This window comes from Lepisosteus platostomus, chromosome 10 (assembly GCF_059453375.1).
Source record: "Lepisosteus platostomus isolate fLepPlt1 chromosome 10, fLepPlt1.hap1, whole genome shotgun sequence".
Taxonomy (NCBI): Eukaryota; Metazoa; Chordata; class Actinopteri; order Semionotiformes; family Lepisosteidae; genus Lepisosteus; species Lepisosteus platostomus.
Window position 1 is genome coordinate 12,750,054 of NC_142620.1, and position 25,379 is coordinate 12,775,432.

At 37.4% G+C, this 25,379-nt stretch overlaps 1 protein-coding gene across 3 annotated transcripts in view; it reads right to left on the minus strand.

The window, feature by feature from the left end:
* The window catches only part of map4k5 (mitogen-activated protein kinase kinase kinase kinase 5), a 62,637-nt gene that overhangs the window by 33,310 nt on the left and 3,948 nt on the right, over positions 1 to 25,379 (minus strand). For all 3 annotated transcript variants that reach the window (XM_088648273.1, XM_088648271.1, XM_088648272.1), the window contains exons 2-9: positions 17,735 to 17,792; positions 7,996 to 8,086; positions 5,075 to 5,139; positions 4,561 to 4,616; positions 4,179 to 4,226; positions 1,943 to 1,985; positions 1,128 to 1,200; positions 296 to 427 (exon numbers count right to left, since the gene is read on the minus strand). In XM_088648273.1, the coding sequence (XP_088504399.1) occupies positions 296 to 427; positions 1,128 to 1,200; positions 1,943 to 1,985; positions 4,179 to 4,226; positions 4,561 to 4,616; positions 5,075 to 5,139; positions 7,996 to 8,086; positions 17,735 to 17,792 (566 nt within the window). The remainder of the gene's footprint in view (positions 1 to 295; positions 428 to 1,127; positions 1,201 to 1,942; positions 1,986 to 4,178; positions 4,227 to 4,560; positions 4,617 to 5,074; positions 5,140 to 7,995; positions 8,087 to 17,734; positions 17,793 to 25,379) is intronic.

The window sequence follows — 25,379 nt, forward strand, 5'->3', positions numbered from 1 at the left end:
GGCTCGGGAATGAAAAAAGTGGAAATGCAACAGGTTTACAGAATTCAACTTTGAAATTATAACATTCATTTTAAAGGATCAAAGTATGACGATGACAGTTCTTTACATGGCGTCATATATGTATGTACAAAAGATGTACGTGAGAGATATCACATTCCATCTGACGCAAAATGTCACCAGCTTCAACAGGAAGAGGTCAGTTGTGACCGCTAGAAAGATATGGTAATATTAGACACCGACAAAAGAACAGAACAACAGAAATGAACAAGGGGGAACTTGTCACACAGCAGGCTACCTCATGGGGTGGAGATCAAACATGGGGGGCTGCAGTTCTGCCAGTTCGATGGCCGTGATGCCCACTGCCCAGATGTCACACAGCTGGTTGTAGCCCCCGTTTTTCTCCACTGCCGCTACCTCAGGGGCCATCCTTCAAACGAGAACAAGGCAGAGGTCAGTCAAAACAGCACCTCAACAAGTCTCTTTGCCACTCGCTCGACTGATACTTGGGCAACACTGTTCTGATACCAGTCAAAAGGACATACAAATGAAACAAATGACACTTCAGAGAGCAAATTACACATTTTTAAACAAATTACTGTAACTTGGCCCTGGCCTTTATTTAACCATGTAACTTACATTTGTTTCAGCTTAACTTAACTTACAGCTTTGCGTCATAAATTTAAATCTGCTTGTTAAAAATAGGGCCCTGTGGAAATAAGTTACCCTTAAAGGTATTTGTATTTTGTACTTGTATTTGCTGTAAGTACTTGTACTTTTATAACTTTGAAATAAGGTGAAAGAGAAGTAACACCAGAAATATTTTACTGAAGTCTTTTTATTTTTATATAGATTAACTTCAAAGTAATTGAATATTTGAATATTCATCGAATATTTCCTATTTTGAGCACAACTACAATCAACTTGTTGCATACATTCTACTTCTGCAGCAAAGATCATGCAAATTATTTAGCTGAAAGACATGTCAGACCACTGTCCACTTTACAGAATGCGTAGAGCTCCATTTCATTTTAGATGACAATAAACCCAAAAGTAATAATCAATTTAAGATCATAAAACGATCAATTTAAGAAGAAAAAAATATTAAAAACTGTTGCAAAGGAATTTACCAGTAAGGTGTACCAATGAAGGACTTTCTCTTGGCAATGGTCGCTGTTATTTTGGCTGCAACTCCAAAATCAGCTGCAACAAATAAGGGCCTGCTTTAATTACACTCATTCGCACAAATACTTGACAAACAGAAACACAATCTTAAACATTTCCTTTTTTTCCCCCCCAACGTTCCATGCCCTCGCTCTGGAATAACGAAGAAAACCACAGACGCTTCACTGCGATGTTGTTACTCATCACTTCAGGGCTGTTACAGCTCACGAACGAGCAGGAGGTGAAGCAGTCGGGCCTGTGTGTCAAGCAGAGGATACCCGACAGCTATGCACTGCCTTGCTGGATAACCCTGGCCATCTTTTTCTAAATAGAAGTCCAGACTCAGAGAAACAGAGTCAGGAGGCGCAACCTGCTGTCCAACTGAGCATCTTTCCAGCTGAAGCCACAGGGAAGCCCCTATCCCATAATGAACAGCCCTGATCCTGGAGAGCCAGCACCTAGCAGGCCTTACAGCTGTCCTTCTCATCATTCATGTTAGGACATGGAACACGGATGAGGTTTGATTAATTTAGTATGCGCGTTGCGTCAGTTAAGTCAGTGTCATCTAACTGGTCCTACAAGCTAGAGGGTGTTGGTATTTGCATTTTAACTCATCTCTTACATACTTAGTCAAATAAGTACCTGTGTACGTGGTGAATAAAATGTTCAAAGTGGTTAGAAAATGAGGTTGTAAAGGTAACCTACAGAATATGTGGACTGTGTCTCTCCTGGACCAGGGCTGGCCTGCCCTGTCAAATTTCTCAAAAGAGCAGATACTTACCCAGCTTTACATCTCCACTGTCTGTCAGCAGAATGTTTGCACCCTGTATGAGCATACAGAAACACAGGGCTATAAAATCACAACCTCAGTACTGAAACAATTACAACATTTACAGCCTACTGTATATGAACACACAAAACACCTGCAAATGGGTAAAATTAGAAATTCAACTGTTATGCAACTTTGAAAATCCTTCTAAGATATAAAAGTGCTTCTTAAGGTAGCATTGCTATTTTAAATTGAAATCCCTTGCTGGACTGTGTAGAATTGGAATGATTTCAAGCTTGTCTGAAGACACACCCACACTCATAATGCCATTCCCACTTTCACACTGCCACTCAAAGACATTACTCATCTGTGGCTTTAAACTTCATACGTGTGGTAGCCTGTCTATAATCCTGATTAAGTACAATTAAATGTTTGTAAATAAATACACAATGCTCAAATTTATGCTTACCCTGTAATAATAGCTATGCAATTAATATTCTTATGTTTTCAAGTCATATAATTGTTTCACATAGTCTCAGCAAATTATAGATGTTATTGAAAGTCACCAGCCTAAACTGACAGCCAGAAAGAACTCAACCTGTTTTTATCTTGAACAAAGAAGGCTACAAGTGGATCTGAAATCTGAAAATCCTCATAGGCACTGACCAAGTCTACCTAGAATGAACTGTGAAACATGAACTAGAGTGGAGAACAGGAAGCACTTCTTTACCCAAACGTTTGGAGGAGTGTGGAACAAGCTACCAAGCCATGTTACTGAAGTTGATACTCTGCCTTCCCTCTAGAAAAGGCTGGACATAATCCTTGGATAAACAAGCTACTAATGAATAAATGTGCCAGATGGGCCAAAAGGCCTCCTCTTGCTTGTAAAACTTTGTATAAATGTTCGGCGTGGAGGAGTAGTCAAAATCCCCTCATGAGTTTAAGAACGTATAAAAGGGTACAGGAAGTTGCTCCTTTAGGTTGTTTAAACCACAGGTGAGTTCACAAAATATTTATTACAGAACATATTTAGAAACATTTGCAAAGATGTCTCACGGTCCTACTATATAGAGTATATATAAAGTACACTCAACAATTTTTGTGTTAAAAAGTATTGAATACCAGGATTTTCATGTTACAACAACTTTCTGTTCCAGGTCATCAGGTAAGAAATTACATTCAAAATTAAATTTTAATTAAAATTTGGAGAAAAAGTGAGAATTTCAGTCAGGGCCAGATTGTATAATTTTGCTCAGAGATTACCTCACTGACCTTTCCACTTTCATAATTGTCTCATCTACACAAATTGCTGATTCTCCTTCTCTTTGAAACACAAAACAAAACAAATCTATCTGCTGGAGCCACATTCATTTGGTTCTTAAACCTCTTTATGCCAGCTTTTAAGAACACCAAGACAATGAAAACATGCTATGTTTGTGGCATCTAAAACATGCAGTGTCTGGTCTAGACAGCACACAAGCCAAGCCTAAGACTGTGCTTGGCAAATACTAATACAAGAGATACAACAGAGTTAACTGAGCCCATCACCATCATGGTAAACAATATGATTCAATGTCAATAGAGTCATCTAGAATGGGGGAACACAATTTCCAGTTTCCAGGACTGTACAGCGGCTCAGAAGATATCCAAACAAGTGTGAAGTTGTTCTTAATCTTCTGAGTCAAGATATGGTGTAGTAAGTGCAAATTAGCTCTAGGCAAAACAGGCTCAAGTGTTACAGATACGCAGCAGTGTTGAGTGACAAGTCTGATGTGTGTGCATCCTGTAGCCACTGAAAGAAAACAGGATGTACACCAGCCATGGCATGCACAGTGAGTACAAGCCCGAAGTCATCTGTCACACACCGACAAACGCTGCAAGACCACGATAAGTGCCAATGATAGCTGGAATAGGAAGCTTTCGAAAACAAGCATAATGAGAACCGTGTCAGATTGACATCACTCCCCCAGCGTGGCTATCCTTCATTGCTCACACCATTCAACTCTGGTTTCCTGTGGCTTCACCTCACATTTCTGCAGCAACGGAATCGAAAATTTATCACAATACCAGCGGTTTGCAATTTCTTTAAAAAATGTAACAAATGAGAGCAGCAGTTGTCTTTGAAAAACATTAATCTGCATGACTGGTATTCCAACAAGCTTTGCAGTCTTCTGCACCCTCTGTGTCTTGAGCTGACCCTTCACTCGTTTTTAGTACAAGTACACCTGAAAACTCACAGAGATCGTACCTTGATGTCACGATGCATTTTGTTCTTACTATGAAGATAACCGAGGCCCTGTAAAAGGGAAAAACAATTAAAAAAAACATTCCACGGCTCAACACCCAACCATGACAGAAAATGAGACTCTGGCTCTACAATGTACTCAAATACAGAAGTAACCTTTCTGCATTACAAATTAATTGTTATGCAAACGTATGACAAGTGTTAATTTAAAATTAATAGGATATGTACTGCAATTAAAAACCATGGAAACATACATATTTAAGTATCAAAAATGTATATTCAAGCATTTTAAACAAACCAGTTTAACAGATTAATTTATACCATCTTCCAAATTCCTCTTTCTTTAACATCGTACAGTCCGCTTTCATCAAAGTTATTTTCTTACCTGCAAAGTTTCTCTGCAGACATAGGCGATTTGAAGTTCTGAAAGAGGCCCAGTCACTATTAAAAACAAACATAAAAAGGTCTAAGATATCGGTCATGGCCTATATTGCAGCTACACTGGTTGCAGCTTAAAAAAGCACACATACCAGAGTGCACATTGAAGGAAACAGTAAGGCCTTGTGTATTTTTAAGTGGGAATTTATCAATTAGTAATTAAAAATGAGCGCATGTATAAACAGTATATCTGAAATAGAACAGTAGGGAACATTCATCTACACTACGGAAAAGTCAGGAGTTATACTGATACCAGAATATCTTGGGGAAATAAGATGATATGGACCTTTCTATTGCAATCAACTGATCAGTTCACCCTTAAACCATGAATATATATGTCCCCTGAGAAACAGCGTTAGTGCAGTGGGTAGAATGCTATAGCAGCACTGAGCCACAGAAACCTCACCAACCCCTGTTCAGTTTCTATTATCTGAACACACTACGAAAGGAGGCTGCATTACCATGGTAGATATCCTGCAGAGATCCTCCACCACAGTATTCCATGCAGATCCACAGTTTCTCCCGGCTGTTGTGTGGGGAACAAAGAACACATTGATTCAGGTGAGCAGAGAACCTTCAGTGTCATGTGTTTAAGACTCAAACAAAAAAGAGAAATATCAATGGATTTGAAAACAGAGCTTCTGGATAATGGTAACAGCTACATGAAAACTTCTGTAGGAAAAATACTATGAGTCAATACACTCTATAGAAAATTCAGGTATTTCTTGACTACAGTACGTACAGTAGTTATATAGAGAAAAACATCCATCGGACTCAATTCAATCACCCATGCTTTGTTATCTTCTGTAAGAGGAATTGCAATTTTCCCCGAAATGAAAGGTATTAAATCTCTAAGGCTATACACATGATACAACATTTTTTTTTCTGAAATTCTGTGTAGTGCAAACTTCAAAAGCAAAGGAACTTTTGCCATATTTCAATACGAGTTATTTGCAGATTTATTAAACAGTACAGACTGTCTTGAGAAAGCAGTGCTGAATTATCTGATTAAGTTCTTTTTTTTCCAGTGCCCAAAATGTCCAGAGACTCAGCTATTTAAAGACTTTAGGAGACTTTAGAAATTATCATCATCCCAGGACTGATAAGATAGAATCCTTTTTAAGTTACTCAGTTATGTTTAATCAGTTGCCAAACATTTTTGAGAAAACTGAAGCACTTTAGAGCAGAGTATGAATCATTTTTATTAATATTTTTTCCCTGGGCATCTACAAATTCTATACGTTATGAATTCCTTATCACCTGCACAACCATGCCAGTAGGGATGCGCATATACGTATATGTATTAATATACACATTTATGGAAAAAAATCTTTGGTAAGAGGAACCAACATTTGTCAGCAATCTCTGTGTAGAATAATTTTCATACTTTGCAAACACTGCTGTATAACCTGATTAGATCAAAGAGGCACAAGAAATGAACTAGGCTGTAATGTGACTCTTTGTTAACCTGAACTTCTGCTCACTGATGAACAGCACTGTACCAAAATTTCAAATATCAAGTTAAATATCAAAGTCTGCACTCACAGGAACTAAAACAATTTCATATTTTCTCTTTACATTCCAATTAAGCTGTTGCTTGCTATGATAATGTTTGGAGAAAATACGTTCTTATTCATATAACAATGTAAAATGGATTTAAATTTGTTAAATAATATCCAGAGACACTACCAAAACATACAGTTGTGCTGATACTTAAGAGACCCTTTTCTGTTACTTTTTACAATATAGGATTCAGTAATAATAATCCTACAAGACATAATGGATACATTGGATTTAAGTCCAGACTGTTTCACAATTCTTTGTATCATATGTATAAATGCTTAATCACTCTGAAAAGGGAAGAGCTTGCAACCCGATAAATCTGTAATGCAGCATTAAAATGATGAGCCAGAGATTTAAAGTTTCAAACAAGCACAACTATTCAACTATCTGATTAAAAAATAATAATTGTCAATCTACAGTTTGCACACCAATAAAGAATGATAAACAACTGCATACGAACTGTGTGGTTCGTGTTTGTCCTGTCTAGGACACAGAACTAATGCCCTTTTTCAGAATGATCCATGAGGATGGATTGGTCTCTAAGCTGCATGCAACAGCAACAGCAAAATGTAACCAGATCACTAAATAGTTTGATGACTTATATCTAAACTATGGCCATTGATGCTTTTAAACTTGCAACTTTCATGTCAATCACAGAAATTGTTGAAATCATTTACACAGTATGGTGTACATAAGAAACCTGAAATAATGAATCCAGGACAGCTAGTTCTATCTTTATTGAGCATTGTGGCTATAAATATCAAATTGCACTTCGAAAAAATAGTGTTACGTTATGAAGAGTTATGAAGTTATGTACCACAATAGTTACCTTCAATCAAGTCCTCATTTTAGAGGAAGCTGTTCCGAACTCAAAGAAGTGAAACTGACAGTATACAGTCTGTGAACTTCCCATGACTTCCAACGTTTATGATTCACCTACTGTAGATTAGTTAGCCTATGAAGCACTCACACTACTAAAATTAAAAATGGCATTGTCATTGTTTAGACTGCAATCTAAAACCATTCACACGACTAAATTTAAAAAACATTACGGATTTTCCCAAGTTAAAATGATTAAAATGCAAACATAAAAAATGAAATCATAAACTACTTGTTATTCTATAATCAACAACAGTTAATGTGAAAGAATGTAGAAATGGCCCTTCAAAGCAGAAACTTTGCCAGCACTCAAGACATGTTACTATGTACAAGCACTAATAGCTAAATTACATGGTACTGTCTGTATGCATGCATGCATCTCCCCTGAGTCACAGACACATAAAAAGACCATTGGGTTCCAGTTCCAGTAAGAGGAGCTAGACAAACTTTTTAGGTGGGGGTGGGACACAGTACTTTACAGGGAATTAGGCATTGCACTAACTATTCTTCAGAAGTAACGAAACCAGGTTTTCTAATACCGAGAAGCAACCACTGCCACAGTGCAAGTAAAGCAGCAGGTGTCTGGCTTCAGGGTCCGACTCATCTTTTGTTCATATTTATGGGTTTTAAAATCCAGCAAACTGTTCATGTTAAAGCTCTATGTGGAGTGATAGTACACAAACACTAGGCCAAAAACTACAATTTGTACACTTATAAATATATAAATGTATCTTAAGCATTCCTGAAAACTTCCAAGGCTACAAAACCAGTATTTGCTTTGTGCCCTTTAGTCCTGAAATGCTGCTCAATAACTCAGAAAAGTTTAATTGGAGACAATGTGCACAAACTGGACAATCCATCAGGCAAACATACATAGAATGGAAATGGTGTATAAAACCAAATTGTCTATTTCAGTTCTTCAAAGGTAATTCAGCCTTACCATAAGTAGCTTCCAAAGTAGGCCACAATATTTTGGTGTGTGCATTCTTTCACCATAAAGATTTCCTGCTGGATGATGGAAAAGTCATCCCCTGGAATGAAAAACAGTAAGTTAATGCAAGAGTTTGAATTATTTTACAATATTCCCTACATGACAGGGATACAGGCTTAAATGATTTAAAGAGCACTAACACAAAGGCTAGTTCATTCACATTTTAACATGAATTAAAAAAAGATCTAGTCTTAATGGATAAGAGGGATATTAATGAGGATTTCCTTAGTCAAAAAATGGCCCACATTATTATCTGCCAAAAATCATTGTCTCATGATTTAAATACAATACTTCAGAGCAGGAGCTCTCCTAGAACATTCACTGCCACATTGCTATTTTTCCCATAAACATTAATACAATATGTATTGGGAAAGACATGTAAAGTCCTCTACTCACTGCAAATGAATGTTGATTACTGGTTCAATACAGAAGTTTCATGCAGTGTATATATGCTTTCCAGATAGAACGTTTCAATTTAAAGGAGGACTTTTAATGACGGAAAAAACGTGACCTTTTACTACTTTTAGTTTTTGTTTTTCACTTGCCTCATCTCGCCTGTTGACTTTTCATCTAGGCTGATATACAGATACTGATTATTTATTGACATCTTTTTTGTAGTGTCTTTTTAATTCTGTATAATCTCTCAATCTGGCAGTAAAATGTTAGTGTTTCACCACATTTCCCTGCAGAAATATTTATAAACAGAAATTCAGACATTAGGCAATCAACCTTCACACGTTAAAACGATAAGAAAAATATTTGTAACTCAAAAGCCACAAACCAGATGTCATAATCTTCATTATGGTGTAGATAACCTGGTATTTAATCGACAGAAGATTTACTACAAAACATTCTATCAACACCTTAAATTTTTTTTATCATCATTTCTGTATGTCAGCTTTTCATGTGAAATATACCATACTGACAAATATTACTTTCAAACATTTGTATTACTAATTTGCCCCCATGAACTCACTACTTTTACTGTAACAAAGACTCTTTAATCTCTGGACTCCTTGTTCAGAACATCAAAGTAATTGTTTTTTACAAATATTTTGACCAGAATATGTATAGATATCTATTATTATTTATGAATTCTACCAAGAATTAAAACCTCAGATAATTTCTGTATGGATACAAAAATAACTGCATATCACAAATAGTAATGAAGGGCAGAGCACATCTAATGTATTTAAATAAACTGAAGCATGTTGCTACTTGGTAATTTTTAGCGATCACTAAGTATTTCCTTTCACTATGCCAGACCTAGAGCTTTCTACCCAGTAAACCACAGAAACACAATCCAATAGATGGGAGTTTTAATTATGAGTCCATCCAAAGTGAACGGTTTTTATCCATTAATACATGAAAGACTTTATATCAATTGTACAGACATCTGTATACAGTATTTTAGACTATTGATGCATACAAACTCAACTTACACACTAATGAATACAAAGCAAAAAATGCAAGGCCATCTGTTATTAATTCAACAGCAACACTGCAGCCCTGGAACCTATTAGTGAAAGAATGAGATTCGTGTTTTTCTGTTGTGATCTCGCTGTACTAGTGGATTTTCTTACATTAATGATCTTAAATTGTGAAGTAGATCTCAAGACTATTCAAGCTACTAAATGACAGAATGCATGTTACCAACTCTATTGCAGACAGCTGCAACGTGGTGCAAAGTGTTTCTCCCAATTTTTCCAATACTATTACCAATGTATTTGGCTGACACTTTTATTCAAAGCAGCCAACATTTGTACCTACAGTATTTGGTGGGCATTTGACTAGAGGAAAGTACACTGCTCAGGGGTATTACAGAAGAATGTCTATCTGGGATGTGAACACACAACAAGTCCAGAGTCCTAATCTCTACACCTCACAATCACCATCAGGGACTTTTACAGGGAGAGAGGATACTTTACAGGAAGTTTTAGAACTTGCTATTCAATTTAATTCTTCTCTCTGATTTGCACCAAGTTTCCAAGGAACCAAAGAACTGAACAATTCTGCTTAACACTGGTGTAATCCAGAAGGTAATACCCTTGCCTACTAATGACCCATGGGCCCACAGTGTACCCTGCTAAACAGAACAACTCAGTAACTGACAGCATCTACAGGACTGATTCCTTAAATAACCCCTGAATTTCCCTGAATACCAGTTTGCTTTTCGTTTCTTATGTCATTAAGACAGTGTTTTCACAATACAGAATGAAAACACAATACTGATATTTGGTCTTAAGTAGCATAAATAAAATAGAAAAGATCATTGAGTAGAGTCCTTCAGGTTTGTAAAATAAAAAGTAAATTCAGCAGATTTAACACCAAGAACAGTACTTTCAACTAATGTGCAGCTGTCTAACCTGCTCATTTACCAGGAAAGAACCCCACTGTTTTAAGACTGCAGAGAGTCTGATTTCCAGTAACAGAGGAAAAGAGGCTCCTGGTTCAAGTCTCAGCCCCATCAATAACACAAGTACCTTAACCTGCCTGAGTTGTGTCCTCTAGATGAGGCCCCAGTTAAAGGTTAAGAAACTTTGCTGGTTTCTTTTAAACCCAGTATTTTTTCGGTAAACTGTTACTGAAATACATTCATAGCACGCAGAACTCGCTGCCACTTGCTGGCATGGGGCAGTCCTCAGGTCACCATAAGGCACTTTTTACTCTGACACTGGCATCATTTGGGCATCAGCAATTACTCACCCAGCATGCTTGCTTCAAAAACTAAAGTTTGTCAAAAGGGAACTATTTGAAAAGAAAATGCCCAATCAATGGCTGTATCTAGAATCACAAGGAGATTACTGAATCATTAGGGTTTAGTGGGAACCAATCGCACATTGCCAGTAACAGTTTATTTATGGTTTGGGGTAAAAAAAAAAGGTCAATGAAACACACAACACAATGAGAAGTTTAAGGCCCAGTTTTATTGCAGTCATCAGTTTTATTACTAGCATTTTACGTTTGGTATGAAAGACAGCCTTGGAATGTGTATTTTTATACAAGACTTGGGAAATCAGAGCAATGGCTCTTACTGTTGGAGCAAGAAATCTTGTTAACACTAACCACTGCATCAGAAACGGAAATACTCCAGCAATGAAGCTATAAAAATAGATTTAGGCCAATACCTGCCAGATTATGTCAGGTAAAATGTAGTCCTGCTATTTCTGCCCAGATGAAACTGCACACAGCAGTATTGTGTGTCGCAGCACTTCTGTATGCAGGAACCTGCTTCGTTCCTGTAAAGCGCTGCAGTGAAATGGCTGCTCTTGCCTTTAAACGTACAAATATCTGAATGTCCATGACGCCCCAGTTAGCTGCAGTGTTTCAGGGAAAGATACAGTGATTCCTTCCAAATGGAAACCTCAAGACATAACCTCTGCCTCGAGCGCAGGGTTTGAAACAAATTAAATAGAACAATTTTAACACTCCACCTTAAGATGTAGTGTGCGCCAGTCTATTCTTTGACGTTTTATATTTGCAATATCATAAGGCAAACATAGTCTATGACAGCTTTGCACAACACTTATAATGGCTACATTTAGAAAAACTCAACATTTCATTATGTTCCAGTATGAGATTTGCTTTCATAGGTCATACATGACATCACTTCAATAAACTTTTAATACATTAATGTCACATCTCTTGGAGATTGTTTTAATAACCAGAATGGCACAAATGGATCAGAAAAGGCTATTTCAGCACTGTGACAAAGTGTGGCAAAGGGCAGCCATACTTCGGAAACCAGAATCCTGACCAGGTCTAGTGCAAGTGATTACATTACTCATATCCTGGAGTCACTGCACTGGCTTCCTGTCAGGTTTCGTGTTGACTTCAAAATCCTCCTGCTCACCTTTAAGGCTCTGTATGGCTTGGCACCTCGGTACCCGTCTGAGCTACTATTGTCCTACTGCCCAGCTTGCAACCTTTGCTCTTCTACATCTGGTCTATCTGTTCCCCAAGCCCACCTATACTCTGTGGATGATGGGGCCTTCTCATGCTGCGTCCCAAACCTCAGGAACTCCATCCCTAAGGATATCAGAGTCACCTTCCTTTAAAATCAAGACCCAAAACCTTCTTCTTTAGAAGAGCATTTACTTAACTGGTTCTGTTATTTATTCCTCTGCTCCTACTGTATTCAGTAGCTACTGTCTCCTCTCATGGTGTATTCTCATTGAGCATATCCTGTTTTTTTTTTTCTTGACATTCTTTAAAGTGCTTTGAGAAGCCAACTTTAAAGGCACTATATAAAATGAAGTTTATTATAATTACTAGGGCAAATAAAACTGTTTGGAAAAAAAAACGCTGAATTAATGGCATGTCAATGAGTGAAATACAAAACCAGTACATTTATTTTGTGTCATAAACAGAGTGAGTGAAATCTCTTATGTTTTGTCACAGAATGTCATGATTAACATGTTCCCAAATAAAAACCAATCATTCGGTAAACAGATAACCTGGTTATGAAATAACTTTTGTTGTCAGGAATAGGGAATCCCCTTGATAAACACTGCTCACTACCTGGGTTCCTGCCACTGCATTAAAAAATGAATTAAACTGGTCTGCTTTGGCTTCAGGTTGAATAAATCTGTTAGACAGGAATTAACCTGCTGGACTTCATCCACATCAACACAATGCCTCACTTATTAACTAAGAACTAGGTAGTGAAATTTAAATTTTTATTCAAGTGTCAAAAGATACAATAATGTCCCTGTTGTATCACCATAAAAATACACTCTTCAGTCATCAATTTTATGATCACAGAGTTGTTTTCTCAGAAAATACACCAGCATTACACATCTCTATGAATAACTGATTTTGCAATCACACATTGGACTACCAATATACTGTACATTATGTAAAATAATGCTTTATCATGGCTCTTTCTATACTTTAGAAAAGATTTAAAGGTAAAGAAAGAGTTTTTTTTACATATGACTACAACTCATACAAAATTAATTGAACCTTAAAACAACTTGAGTCTAATACAGCATGATGATTAAGAGTCAAGGACTAGCAGAGCCGCTGAAAGATAGCGTGTCTGTCGTCTGAAGGGTTTCATTCCAAGTCAGCCCATTAAGACACATAGCAGCTTGTTATCGACTTCACTGTATCTGCAAAGGAGGTTGACTATAATGTAGGTTACACCTAATCTAAAGATAAGCCACTCTACCTCAAAGAAATGCAAAATCTAGTAAAGAGCTTGGGTGGCAAACTGATTATGCATTACTTATATAAAATAATACAGCAAAACACATTTTAAATTTAAGTCATTGTATTGATCTAGTTACAATCTTGTGACCAGTACCACTTTGTATCTTCATCAAGGCTCAGACGCCACCCAAAGATGAGCCTGATGACTTCAGGGATGGAGAACAATAATAAACGTGGTGTAGTAAGTGGTGCTGGAGGGCCGGTAAGTGGTGCTCTTTTCTGTGATCCGGAATTTCAGACCAATGCCCTAGTATAGTGACATGGGAGAGTTATCTGTTGTTAAGTTGAGATGTCAGATTGAGATCTAGACTATATGGTCACTAGTGATCCAGTGGTAATGTTCAAAGTCACCAGAAGGCTGCCTCTTAGTGCACCCCTATAAATCCTACCTGCTGTTACACTGCACTGGCTATCCACAATTTCTGATCAATAATTTCATTGCATCGCTGTTCGGTTTATTGTTGCTGCAACATGCAAGCCATGGACTATAGTTAGATCTTCCACATATAACTATTCATTTTAGTTCATCGCAGAATTATGCAGAAAACATTCAGTGCCTCATGCTCAATACAGAGAACCCTGTTTTACAAAGATTAAAGCTGAATTCATATCAGCTCCCAAAATTTGCAGATCATCACTTTTATAGTGTGTTCTGTTACTAAATAAAATAATGCTTGTGCATCACAAACCTTATAGAATTGCAAGATTTATAAAATCATTAACTAGGTTCATAGATGGCTGATCCAGTGAGCTTTCTAAGGATCTTTCTGGACGTTGTTGTATCTGGCAACCACCCAGACATCAATTAACTTAGTCAGCATGTCTCTGGGAGGTGGGAGGACACCAGAACATCTGGAAAATAAACTCATGTGCAGACTGGTAGGGACAGAAGTTGCTCCAGCCAGGAATCCCACAATTAGCCCCGCTAGGGAGGACATTTAGAATAAAATTAATCTCTAGGATTAGGACAACCACGTGATTGCTGCTGTGCTGCAAACAACATTCATTTGAATGTTCTGAATCTGAACACAATGCTCTTCGTGAAGACAATCATTCAATACTCCCCGTCTTTACCCAGGCATAAAGAAGCCCCCGTACTGGAGTTAATGGTCAACCTTTCGCATCCAAAATATTGCAAAAGTGGTTAGGTTCATTTACAGTAATTCATTGGCTCATGCTTTTATCCAGAGAGACCTATAATTGCAAACATTTATAGAGCTGGGTACTTTCCTACAGTTGATCAATTTGGGTGAAGTATCTTGCTCAAGGGCACAGAGGCAGTGTCTGACTTGGGACTTGAACCCGCAGCCTTCCGGTCAAGAGTCTGGAACCCTAGCCACTGCTCCATACTGCTGCCCTGAGTTTAAGGTCTCACTCATAGGGCAGCACTGTCTTCCCTCGTTACCTTACTGAGACACTTTTGAAACTTCAGGTACAGAGGAAGTAACGGCACCTACTCTTCCACCAACACCAAGCATCAACCTGGATTTCCTTAGGTTTCCCATTCCAGGTTGAGGCTGTATGCTAAGTTAATCAGCTTCATGACTGGGAACGAAGACACCACAAATACTGTTTACCAGTATGTTACTTTCTGTTTTGAGCGAAACAGCAACTGAAGTCCAAGAAATCAAATCAACACTGCTTTACATATCTCCTCAATCTTTGAAAAGAAAAAAATGACATCCATTTTATATTAGTTTCATAATATTCTAGTACATAACACTTTCACTGAAAGACAAACATTTTTACACTATTAATTTTTCAACACAAATGTTGTACCTGAAAAACCTTTTTGTTAAAATGGTACAGTAGTATTTAGTTTTACTTTTTATAACTGAAATGATGATCCATGTTATCATTATTAGCTGCCAAGGATGAAGTAAAAGATACATACACATTGCTATCAACATTAGAAGCCGATGTCTTTCATAGCAACATGCATATTGCTTTGTCATAAAAATACTGTCAAGGGAAAAAAGTTTAGAAATTCTTCAGATTCAATAAAGTAAGTGTTGGTGTAAAAAAGCCCTTTATTTGATAGCAGCCTCAAAAGAACTGGGCTTCAAGGAACAGCAGTAAATAGCCACTCAGCCACTTCAGAAGTCACCTGAAGAAATTTGTTTCAACAGTGTCAAATCAGCTTAGTGTTGTCTCCCATCTGGGAACGATCAAAGGTCTGCCAAATCCTCATACTAGATTTCTCCCACAGGTTGGATGGCCTGCAGTGGCTTAGTAAAAACACCCATAATCCTTCAGTGCTCACAGCCTAGCCTGACAAACCACCAATAGCCCACAGGTCTCCTCCCCTCAATAATAGCTGCATACTGCACCTGTCTTTCAGGAAACCAATCAAGATAATATAATAAACACACGAGCTCCTGTGAAACGTCCTCCTTTGTCCACATTAACTTGTTACTAATTTATAAATTCTATTAAAAGTTCTCAGTGCAGTTTTTTTTCAGGCTCAAAAATATATAGCTTACACTGCTCACTAAGTGGTCCTTTGAATGTTTTAATTACCCCCTCAAGAATTATTTGGTCTCATCACAAGTTAAATCAAACAAATCACGCGGTCCACAGTCATCTCGCGTCTGCCGGATGCTGCAAAAACAACTGCGGCAGATTTCAACTGGACTGCTTTTTCTAACGTCAATCAACTCCAGAAAAAGTCCAAACAAGCTCTCCTGCAGAAAAATGATTGCTTTTAAAGCTTTCTGTCACCTGCTTAGAAAGAGGTGAAACATTTTTTTTTACCCTTTGGGTCTTTCAGCTACACACCTTCACTAGTGCACACATACTGCCAGGGTAGGGCTGGCTTCGCACCAGTGAAAACCAAGCCAAGGCACATTGCTGAGACACTCGAGCTCTGCATCGCACCCGAGTCCAGCTCCGAGCTGAAGCTGGCTTCACACGTGTGGTCGTTCCTGCCGGAGAAACGCACTGGCAGCAGGGAGAGGTTTCGCAATCTTGTCACCAATGCCAAATTCAAAAACGATGTTGTTGGGTTTTCCTGGTGCAAAAAACCCGACCCAAGATTAACGATAAGTTATTCTAATTTTCTTAAGATACACATTATTATTATATAGTTACCATCACCGTCACAGCACGTAGGGTGTGCAGTTTAAAAATAGCTGGGGTGGCACATGTCAGAGTGAAATATTCTATAAACTGCAGTCACTAAAACATTTCTAAAGGTATTAGCTACTGCACTAGTAATGCAGAAAAATGAGACATTTAATTTACAGACAAAAATTTCTCATTACAAGAATAAACCTCATAACCAAGCCACTTCCTTTCCAAAGTCAACACAAACCACAGTATGCAAAGATTTTGTTTTCTCAAGTGAACAGCAACTGCACAGCACAAAAACCCAATCAAGCTAATCTTAGTTAAACACTTCCTTCTCCAGCTCATACAATCAGCCCTTGTTTTAGGATCTGAGTAATACCTGAAGCTAGCATCACAAACTGGCCTCAAAATATCAGAGGTTTAAGCCATTCTATGTTAAAAGTGTTCAGAAAGTACATTAAACACTTGGATTGAAACCCAGGTTTTTCTTTGGTGTCTCAAGCCTCACCAATAACTGTAAAAATATAAATAATTTAGCTCCTTGTGCGACTATTTAGGACTATCCCAAGTAATGCATAATACAGGAATGCAAATAGATAATGATTTTTGGCTTTTTAGAAACTCTCTTCATGGAACTCCTTGGCAAGTATGATCTCTTAACATTTAAATAATAGTTGGGTTAATAAAGGGTTTCAATTTATAGTTACTGTTGTTTTTTATGAATAAGGCCATATTTTCATTTAAAAAAGAAAAGTCTGACTTGTAACTTCTTGTATTTGTGCTTTCAGCTTAGGCCCGCCATTACACATTTTTAGGACAATAAAAGGCAGAACTGGTCAGACCAGGAAGAAAAACATACATCTTTCAGGGAACAACCCAAAAACCAGGTGTAATTTATTTCACAGGCAGCCACGCCATAGCAATTCTCGGATAGTTCCAGTCAGTGCAACAAACAAAGCCAGTCTCCGTGCCAAAGCTGAAACCTTCTCTCCCAAACCAGATTAATTTTAAGCTTCTTTCTTTGTTTTAATTAAAGTAAAATTAATTTAAAAAAACAACTCTGCTAAACAGAAAATGAACTGCAAAGGGCCATAACTTCAGGTCAACATAATATAAAATCAAAAACTCTTTTTCCCAATTCTTTTCAAAATTTACTTAACAGTAAAGTTTGAAAGTAATGTGTTAACAGTTAAGAGAAGTGTTTAAGTGATAAGTCTACTCATAAAGCTCTTTGAAAGCCAGAGGTGATGTACATTTGTGTACATTGTCCACAATTCTTAATTTCCTTAAATCTTTACTAGGAATGTTATCATCACAAAAGGTACAATGTCTACCACCTTATTAGTACTGTACCCTTTTAAACAAAAACACAAATTTATTTTGTAGAGGAAAGAAAAGCACTCACCTGGTTCTAGTTTGATTATTTTGACTGCTGCCAGCTCTCCAGTCTGTATGTTTCGTGCCTGCAAGAACAGATACAGACACATCCATGAACTGGTATTCTCAGTAACAGTTTTTTTTGCCATGTGTGTTTTGCTTGACTATGAACTTGGCTTCACATCCAGTATGTACTTATCTCTTTACAAATTCAGAGTGAGGAACTGTGCCAGCGTGTGAGCTGCAAAGGAACAAGTAAAAAACTGCTTTGGCTTTGTAGCCTGCTTCAGATGTGTGGGGCAAAGAGAGAGGGTAAAGATGACAAAGACAAATAGGAGAATGAGTAAGAGAAGGTGAGGTAGGGAGTCCAAAGAGACTGAAATATGAGGAGATGGAAGCAAACACAGTTTAAAGTGCAAATCAAGACAGCAAAGAGTTCAGGTCTGAAATCTACAAAAACAACACTGTTTTAACAACATTGCCCCAAAGAGGACTGTATTCTTAAAACACCAAAAACTATTTTCCCATACTGTATGACTACCCATACAAATACTTGGACCTTGGTCAAAATCATTAAAAAGTAACAATTCCTACATTCACCATCTCAAAATCCCAGAAAGCAAACCTAAAATTCAAGGTCCTTACAGCCTCAAAAAGGAACCGACAATAATGTGTTTCAAAATACGTTAAATCTGTCCAGCGCTCATCTGCCCATACAAAAATTAAACCATCAAAGGTCTACCTCAAACTACCTCATAAGAACTTGTGATTCCATTTAACCTTTTATGCTGACCACACCTTATATTGTATCTCCACATGTTACATTACTCCACTCAAACACATGCCCTCCCCCGTCCAAGTTCTTTAAAATTAGCCTGGCACGAAACTGCAAGCAAACAGGAAGTCCAGCGAAAGGTTAGTAGTCAAGTCCTCTTTCTGCATTTTTAGTTATATACAGTGCTTCTTGTCAGTTCCACTATTCTATTCAATACTATAAAAATGCAGCATTTTTTTTATCTCCTCACCACTTCACACTGCCATTTCAGACATTTTAATGTTACAAAAAGTACCAAGTACAAAAGTCAAAAGAAAGGGAAAAAAAGAGAGGGTCATTCAGCCCTTCTAGCATATTCAGCTGTAATAATTAATTGATCAGAGGATTTCTTGAAAAGGGCCAAAGTATCATCTTCAACAACACAGCTGGGTTCCCTGTTCCAGTCACCCACATCTATATGCACAGTGTCCTGTTTTCAATTTTAATGGTTTTCATCTAATGTGCATAAAAATAAGAAATGATTTGCTGCTTTATACATCAACATATAGAATATAAATCGGCTAAATGCATATCTTAACGACGTTTGCATTTCTATTACTGCCCCAAGGTTGTCCAGAGATCCCTCATCATAAACATCCCAGTCTTTGTAACAGCCTCTTCACAGTCAATGTTTCCCTGCAGCCAATCCCTTTATCTACATGATAAGATGTTAACTGCCACATCTGTGCTTTATGATTCTCCTACCTGCTCGTAAAACTCTGCATACCCCTACTTAAAAAGTCATCTGCCAGGTGTTTGCCCAGTATTTTTGAAAGAATTTGCTGAACTTTCTTGGCAGCTTCTGCAGTGTTCGCAAATCTTCCTAATTTGGTATGAGCTGCAAAACTGACTAGTTTGCTTAACACACCAGCATTTAAGACCAGTCGTTTCCAACATTTTTTGGTATACAGACCCCTTTCCAAATTTTTTTTTTATTCTCCTCCATATATGGAAATTTAAGAAAATTATAGTACAGAAATTATGTGAATATCTTAATACCTCAACAAATATATTTGTCAAGCACAGCACTCTGTGTATGTGAGTAACAATGAGATGGTTGGTTTCACAGGTTGGAACGATGAGTTTTAGCTGTAAATCTGATTCCAAATCACATTTTATTTTTCCACAGACTCCCTCTAGTAGTTTTGCAGGCCACCAGGGGATCATTAACAGAATTTAAGAAAAACCTGTGGTACTCCACTACCTTCATCATCATAATCCGAGCATTCATCCTTTATCTGTACTCTTTAATTTTATCTATCAACCAGTTTTGAATCTAAACACATGCATATCCTGACTGCCCCACTCTCTGAAATTTGAGTATTCATCTTTTAAGAAGAACCTTCTGAGCGTATAACTGAATCACGCCATCAGCTTTGTTTTTATTCACTACGCATTTTGCTTATTCAAATTTGCTCATTTAAAATGCTCATTTAAAATAGAACAAGTCGCTTAAACAGGATCTGCCTTTCCCAAATCTTTGTTTTTCCCCCAACAGTCAGTGTATGCCAGTTACAAAGAATGTGAACACCAGAACTATTAACAGCAGGCACACCTTGTCAAAAAGCCTCCCTTATCCTGAAAATGCTACAATTTAAATTTGCCACTTTCCAACACACCTGTCCTTAGATAGGGGATTACTAGAAAAATGAAATTTCAAATTTAATTAATTGTGTATCGGGACTTTAGGCCACTATGTGAACATGGACGTTAGTGGTTGAGTGTGGGGTTTCATCAGTGTGTGTTGGCTGCACAGGAAAAAAAAAACAGGTTCGTTCCAAACAGTGAAGTACAAAGAAATACGAAAACAAGGGTTTTGGCTGTGGATTGACTAATTTCTCTTGAAAGCTCTCCATTCATTCACAGATTCCAGCCTTTCACTCCTCTCCCGATTACCATCTCTTAGGACCTCCTTTCCCAACTCCTGTGCCCATTCTCACACTTTCTTTACTTTCCTCACCCACCCCTCCCACACAGATACAGAAGGCCCCACAGCTGAAACGCGTATTCGTCTTTCTTTCAGCTTTTCAACGTCCCCTATTTAGAGAGCTCTGCTTACAGTAGCCATGCAAACAGCATGGTGAACCCAATGACAATGCACAAGACTGTTGCACCAATAGGCCAGGAGAACAAAACTCAAAGCTGGCCTTGTGCCACAAACACAGATGGAGTATCACAAAGCAGGATAGTACCACCTAAAAACTCCTAGGCAATGTGTGTACTTCATCCAGGACAGAATGCGAAATGTAACGAATAATCTGCTGTTAATTAGTGTGTCAAATTTAGAGGCAACACGGGGCAGTTCTGTTCAATTTGAAGTGTTCAGATCTGCAAATCCAGTATGTGGCAAACTCCCCAAGAGACTCCTCTATTTGGCATTGCACTACAAGCGCGTATGAGGAGACTGAAAATCTACTAGACCCCAATACTCCGCAGGGAAGACATTCTGTACATTGAACGAAGTCTGGAGAGACTACAGCTGGTAATCTGGGGCTGGTTAAGGTGAGCTAGCCACGTACAGTGGATATAAAACTAGTCTACACGCCCTTATTGAAATTGCAGGTTTTTGTGATGTAAAGCCAGAAATCAAGATAAATCATATCAGACATGTTTCCATCTTTAATGTGACCTTGCAACCAACAAAAGTCAAGAGAAAAACAGATAATTATTAGGAAAAATAATTGAAATTAAAAAAATCTACAACATCCTTTTATGTCCAAAGGTCCAAAGGCTGGCTTTTGTAGGTACCAGTAGTGGGTAATTTAATTAACAAGAAATTGTCTCCGCCCAGTTCCCAGAGCAACCAGAAACATCCTGCTAATCAAACCAATGTACTGTAAAAGTGTATAGTGTATGATCACTAACAAACATAGTTGCAAGAAAAACAATGCAAACTGCATTCATTCCGAGTATGACTAATGATATAACACCTTCCCCTATACCAAGTTTCTTCAGAAACAGCCATGGATGTTTACTCCCAGTTCCCTTGATCAGTATGTAAGGATTTCTCATAAAGGCAATATTTAAAATGTTTTAAATGTCTCTTTGTTGATGTTCCAGCTGAGCTCTTGATTATTTAATTGAAGCGCACATATAGCTCATCATTTACTAATTAGACATTTGAATTGTTTTAAATTAACCTCTAAATATTCCCAAATTACTGTAAAAACTATCTTGAGAATAGGTGCAATCAATGACGTTATTAGTTCAATAAAGCGTTCATTTACACAGCCAAGAGCCCAGCTAGAATAAAAAGCAACAGATGCTAAACATCACCAGCATCATTACTACTAGTACTACTACTCATAATGTACGCAATCTAATGAGTACTGTCTCGTTAAAATAAAATTCTACAACTGTTTAAATATAACCTAAAATTTAAAATAAGATCTTTAAAATAACCTCTTCCTCATTACAATACAAGACTGCTTCCTGTTATAAACATCGTAACACGGTATGGATCCATACAGCACTGTACTATATATAAAGTTATACTATGCCAATGATACACAATAAAAGTCCATTCACTTACACCAGGGCTGTTCAGTCCTAGTCCTGGGGGCCTATGTGCCTGAAAGGTGTTCCTTGTAAGATATAAACTGTTCTTTCACTGGTCAAACTGGGCAACAAGTAAAGGCAAAACGGCTGTCATTGGACACCAACTTTGACTTTATTAATGTAAAAGGCAGCATTAGAAGTCTCTTTGGAAGGTTCACTGTTGTGAAATAGCAATATCTAATTAATATTACATTCTGAAACTCATAGATTGTATGCTTCTAAGATCTTAAAACTTTTTATAAGTAAGATACTAGATATAAAATATACTTGGCTTTCTGAGACATATAAAGCAATAATGAAGCTCTCTTTGGCTGAATCACATTACTTCATCTGTATGGCATGACTAATTTGCCGACAACCCACTTAAAAAAAGACTTATTCTGAATCATACTATACTTGGGTGAAATTTTAACCTTCATAATATAAATAAGTCAGCAATACTTTTCCTCTTGCTCCTGATCTCTTTCACAGCCAATCTTACTGTAAAACCGAGCGCACTGACGTCAGCCCATCAGGCCAATACAAGCAGTCTGTCTCAAACCAGCCTAACAGAGAGGTACTTTACAGGACAATACAAACATCTCTTCAGAGAAACAAGGATCTGCGTTTTAAAGCCCCAGTTAGCCTGATAAAAGAGCTAAAAAGCCACAAGATTTATGTTAAACAAGCCATAGGATGATCATCGGGGAAAATGCTTGATTACTTGAGTGCATATTTGATATTTTTTTATGGATGATCACTCTAACAGTTCTTTTTGATTACCTTAATCAAAGTATTGTGCCAGGCAAGTATAAGCAACAAAAGAGCATAGTAGTTATGGGGAAGACCACATTGGGCTCAAGTTTGCTTTTTAACCTACAATGTTTTGTTTTTTTTAAAGAACATAAGAAAGGTTAAAGACCACTCAGCACATTTCAGCTCATTTGGTTGCTAGGAGTTAAATGATCGAAGAATCGCACCCAGCTATTCCACAGAAACACATTTTTCCTTCTTTGAAAGAGGCCAGCATGCCGTCTTCAACAATATAGCTGGACAGCTTGTTCCAGATTTTTGTAGCTTTGGGTGTAAAAAAGTACATTCTGTTCCGAGTTATAAATATTCATCCAGGTAGTTCCTGTTTAGAAATAAATGAGAAAAATCGAAGAGACCAATTTCTGATAGTTAATGATTTTTTATTTATGACATTATGAAGAATTTATGAGTGGTGGTCTTCAAAAACCTCCTAAACAAAACCCTTACTGTGTCTTAATGAATAATGTTTGTTCTAGCCTTCAAACAAGCAAATAAAGCATGTATTCTTAAAAGCATTTACTTCACATACTGTAGCTGTAACTGTTGGTCTCATAGCTTACAAACATCAGTGAAAAGATATAAAAGAATCCCTTCCAATGCAGAAAAAATCCCAAATATTTCCTATGTCATTTAAAGTGAGACCCTTCACGTACCAAGTGCGTGTTCAGACAGCAGTCTGCTCGCATTTCAGTTCAGCGCGGCCGTGAACTTCTGTGCTGAGGGAGAATACCACACACAGCTATCTGCTTGTGGTCTGTTTCAACACAGGAGATTCACTTCTATTTCAAAAAGCAAAGCTAGAGCGATACACAAATTTCTAAATTGCCCATCCCCTCCTGACATAACATTTGATAGCAAATCACACATTATCTTCTCAATAACATTAAAAAAAATTCTGGACCTTTTCATTTCAGGCAGATCTTAACTGTAGACTGTACTATAGCTCAATTAATAAATTGAATCTAAAATATAACTAATTTCTTCCTTCAGTTAACCTTCTTTATCAAAGAAATAATCTAGATAAAACTGTCACAGACTGCGCCCTTAATTCATTTCTTAAATGCTGGTTAAGCAGAAGGTTGCCATTTTCAGATCAATTTTTTTCCATATACAGTATACACTTCCATATATAGTATACACTTCGTTCACAAAATGCAGTCAGGCACAAAATTAAAGCTGATTGGAAATGGTATAGGGAACCGTCAATGATTCATTACATCTGCTCATTTACAGAATAAAAGCTTCTTTGTAGAGTCCACTAACTTAAAAAAAAATAAAGTATTGTTTTGCTTCTCAGAAGCAGACAGTCGGGCAAATATAAGCAGAAAGGAGGAGAGAATTACACACAGCTTCTGTAAAATAAACAACCAACACAACCAGGAGAATGCAGAAACTGCAACCACATTTTAAAGAATCAGTTTTAAAATACGTTACACCATTCTGTAACATCAAATATTGCAAAGTTTTAATTTCTTAATGTTTTAAACCTTCCAAATTTTAGAAAATGGTAGTTTCAACACTAAAGAATGATCGCTTTATCTTCAATGCTGCACAAAACACAAATACAGCTGGCACAATGAGGAAGAATACTAGTTCTCCTCATGTCACAGAAAGGGCTGCAGGTTATCTCTTGGTCCTCCGAGCAGAAACGTATTTTGGCTAGCAAAGAAAACCTGCCTTCAAAGCTAAAATCAGGGTGGGTGCATGAAAAATTAATCACTACACCGGGCTGCTTTTTTCTGCTACTTAAAAAAAAAGATTGTCTACAAAACTGAAGCAGCAGCTGGGAGAGCCAAGGACTCAATCATTTTGAGCAAGCAACACATGTCAAGAAATCTTTCTCTAAAAACAAAATGTATGGAACATCTTCTATAAGGCCTCTTTCTGAATTCAGAACGCAATATGAATTATATTCCAAAACCACAAACATTTCATCAGAATATTTTTAATCCTGTTGGTATTACACTGCAAAATTACAACATGATTATGGAGAGCCCTGGAAAGTCTTTCTGGTCAGGGCTGAGGATGTGGGCCAGTATACAGTAAGATATTTACTAGTGGACTGCAGTGCCTGCCTCAGAATTCACAATCTAACCTAGGCCTCACCTACACACTGGCTTTGCAATAGATGAACACAAAACAATCTATTTATAGTACGGTAGATTATTAAACACACAGTAAAATGGTCATTTCCATGACTTATTGCAGATCATTAACATTTTGTTTTATGCACCATGAAGCATACAGTATCAGTAAGAGTATTTTAGTAAAATAAGCCACCATTTCTTACTGATGGATTACATTACTAGTAAATTCGTAATGACTGATTTATTTGGCTGCTGCTTTAATCCAATGAAGTATGTGAAGGCTGCACCATTGGCTGTAATCACAGCAAGTCTTTCTGGTAAGTTGGTACCAACGCTGCATACTGCTTGGTCCAGTTTCTACCCATTCTTCTTGGCAGATTTGCTTAAGCACTCCCAGGTTGCCAGGGCATCACTTATAGATA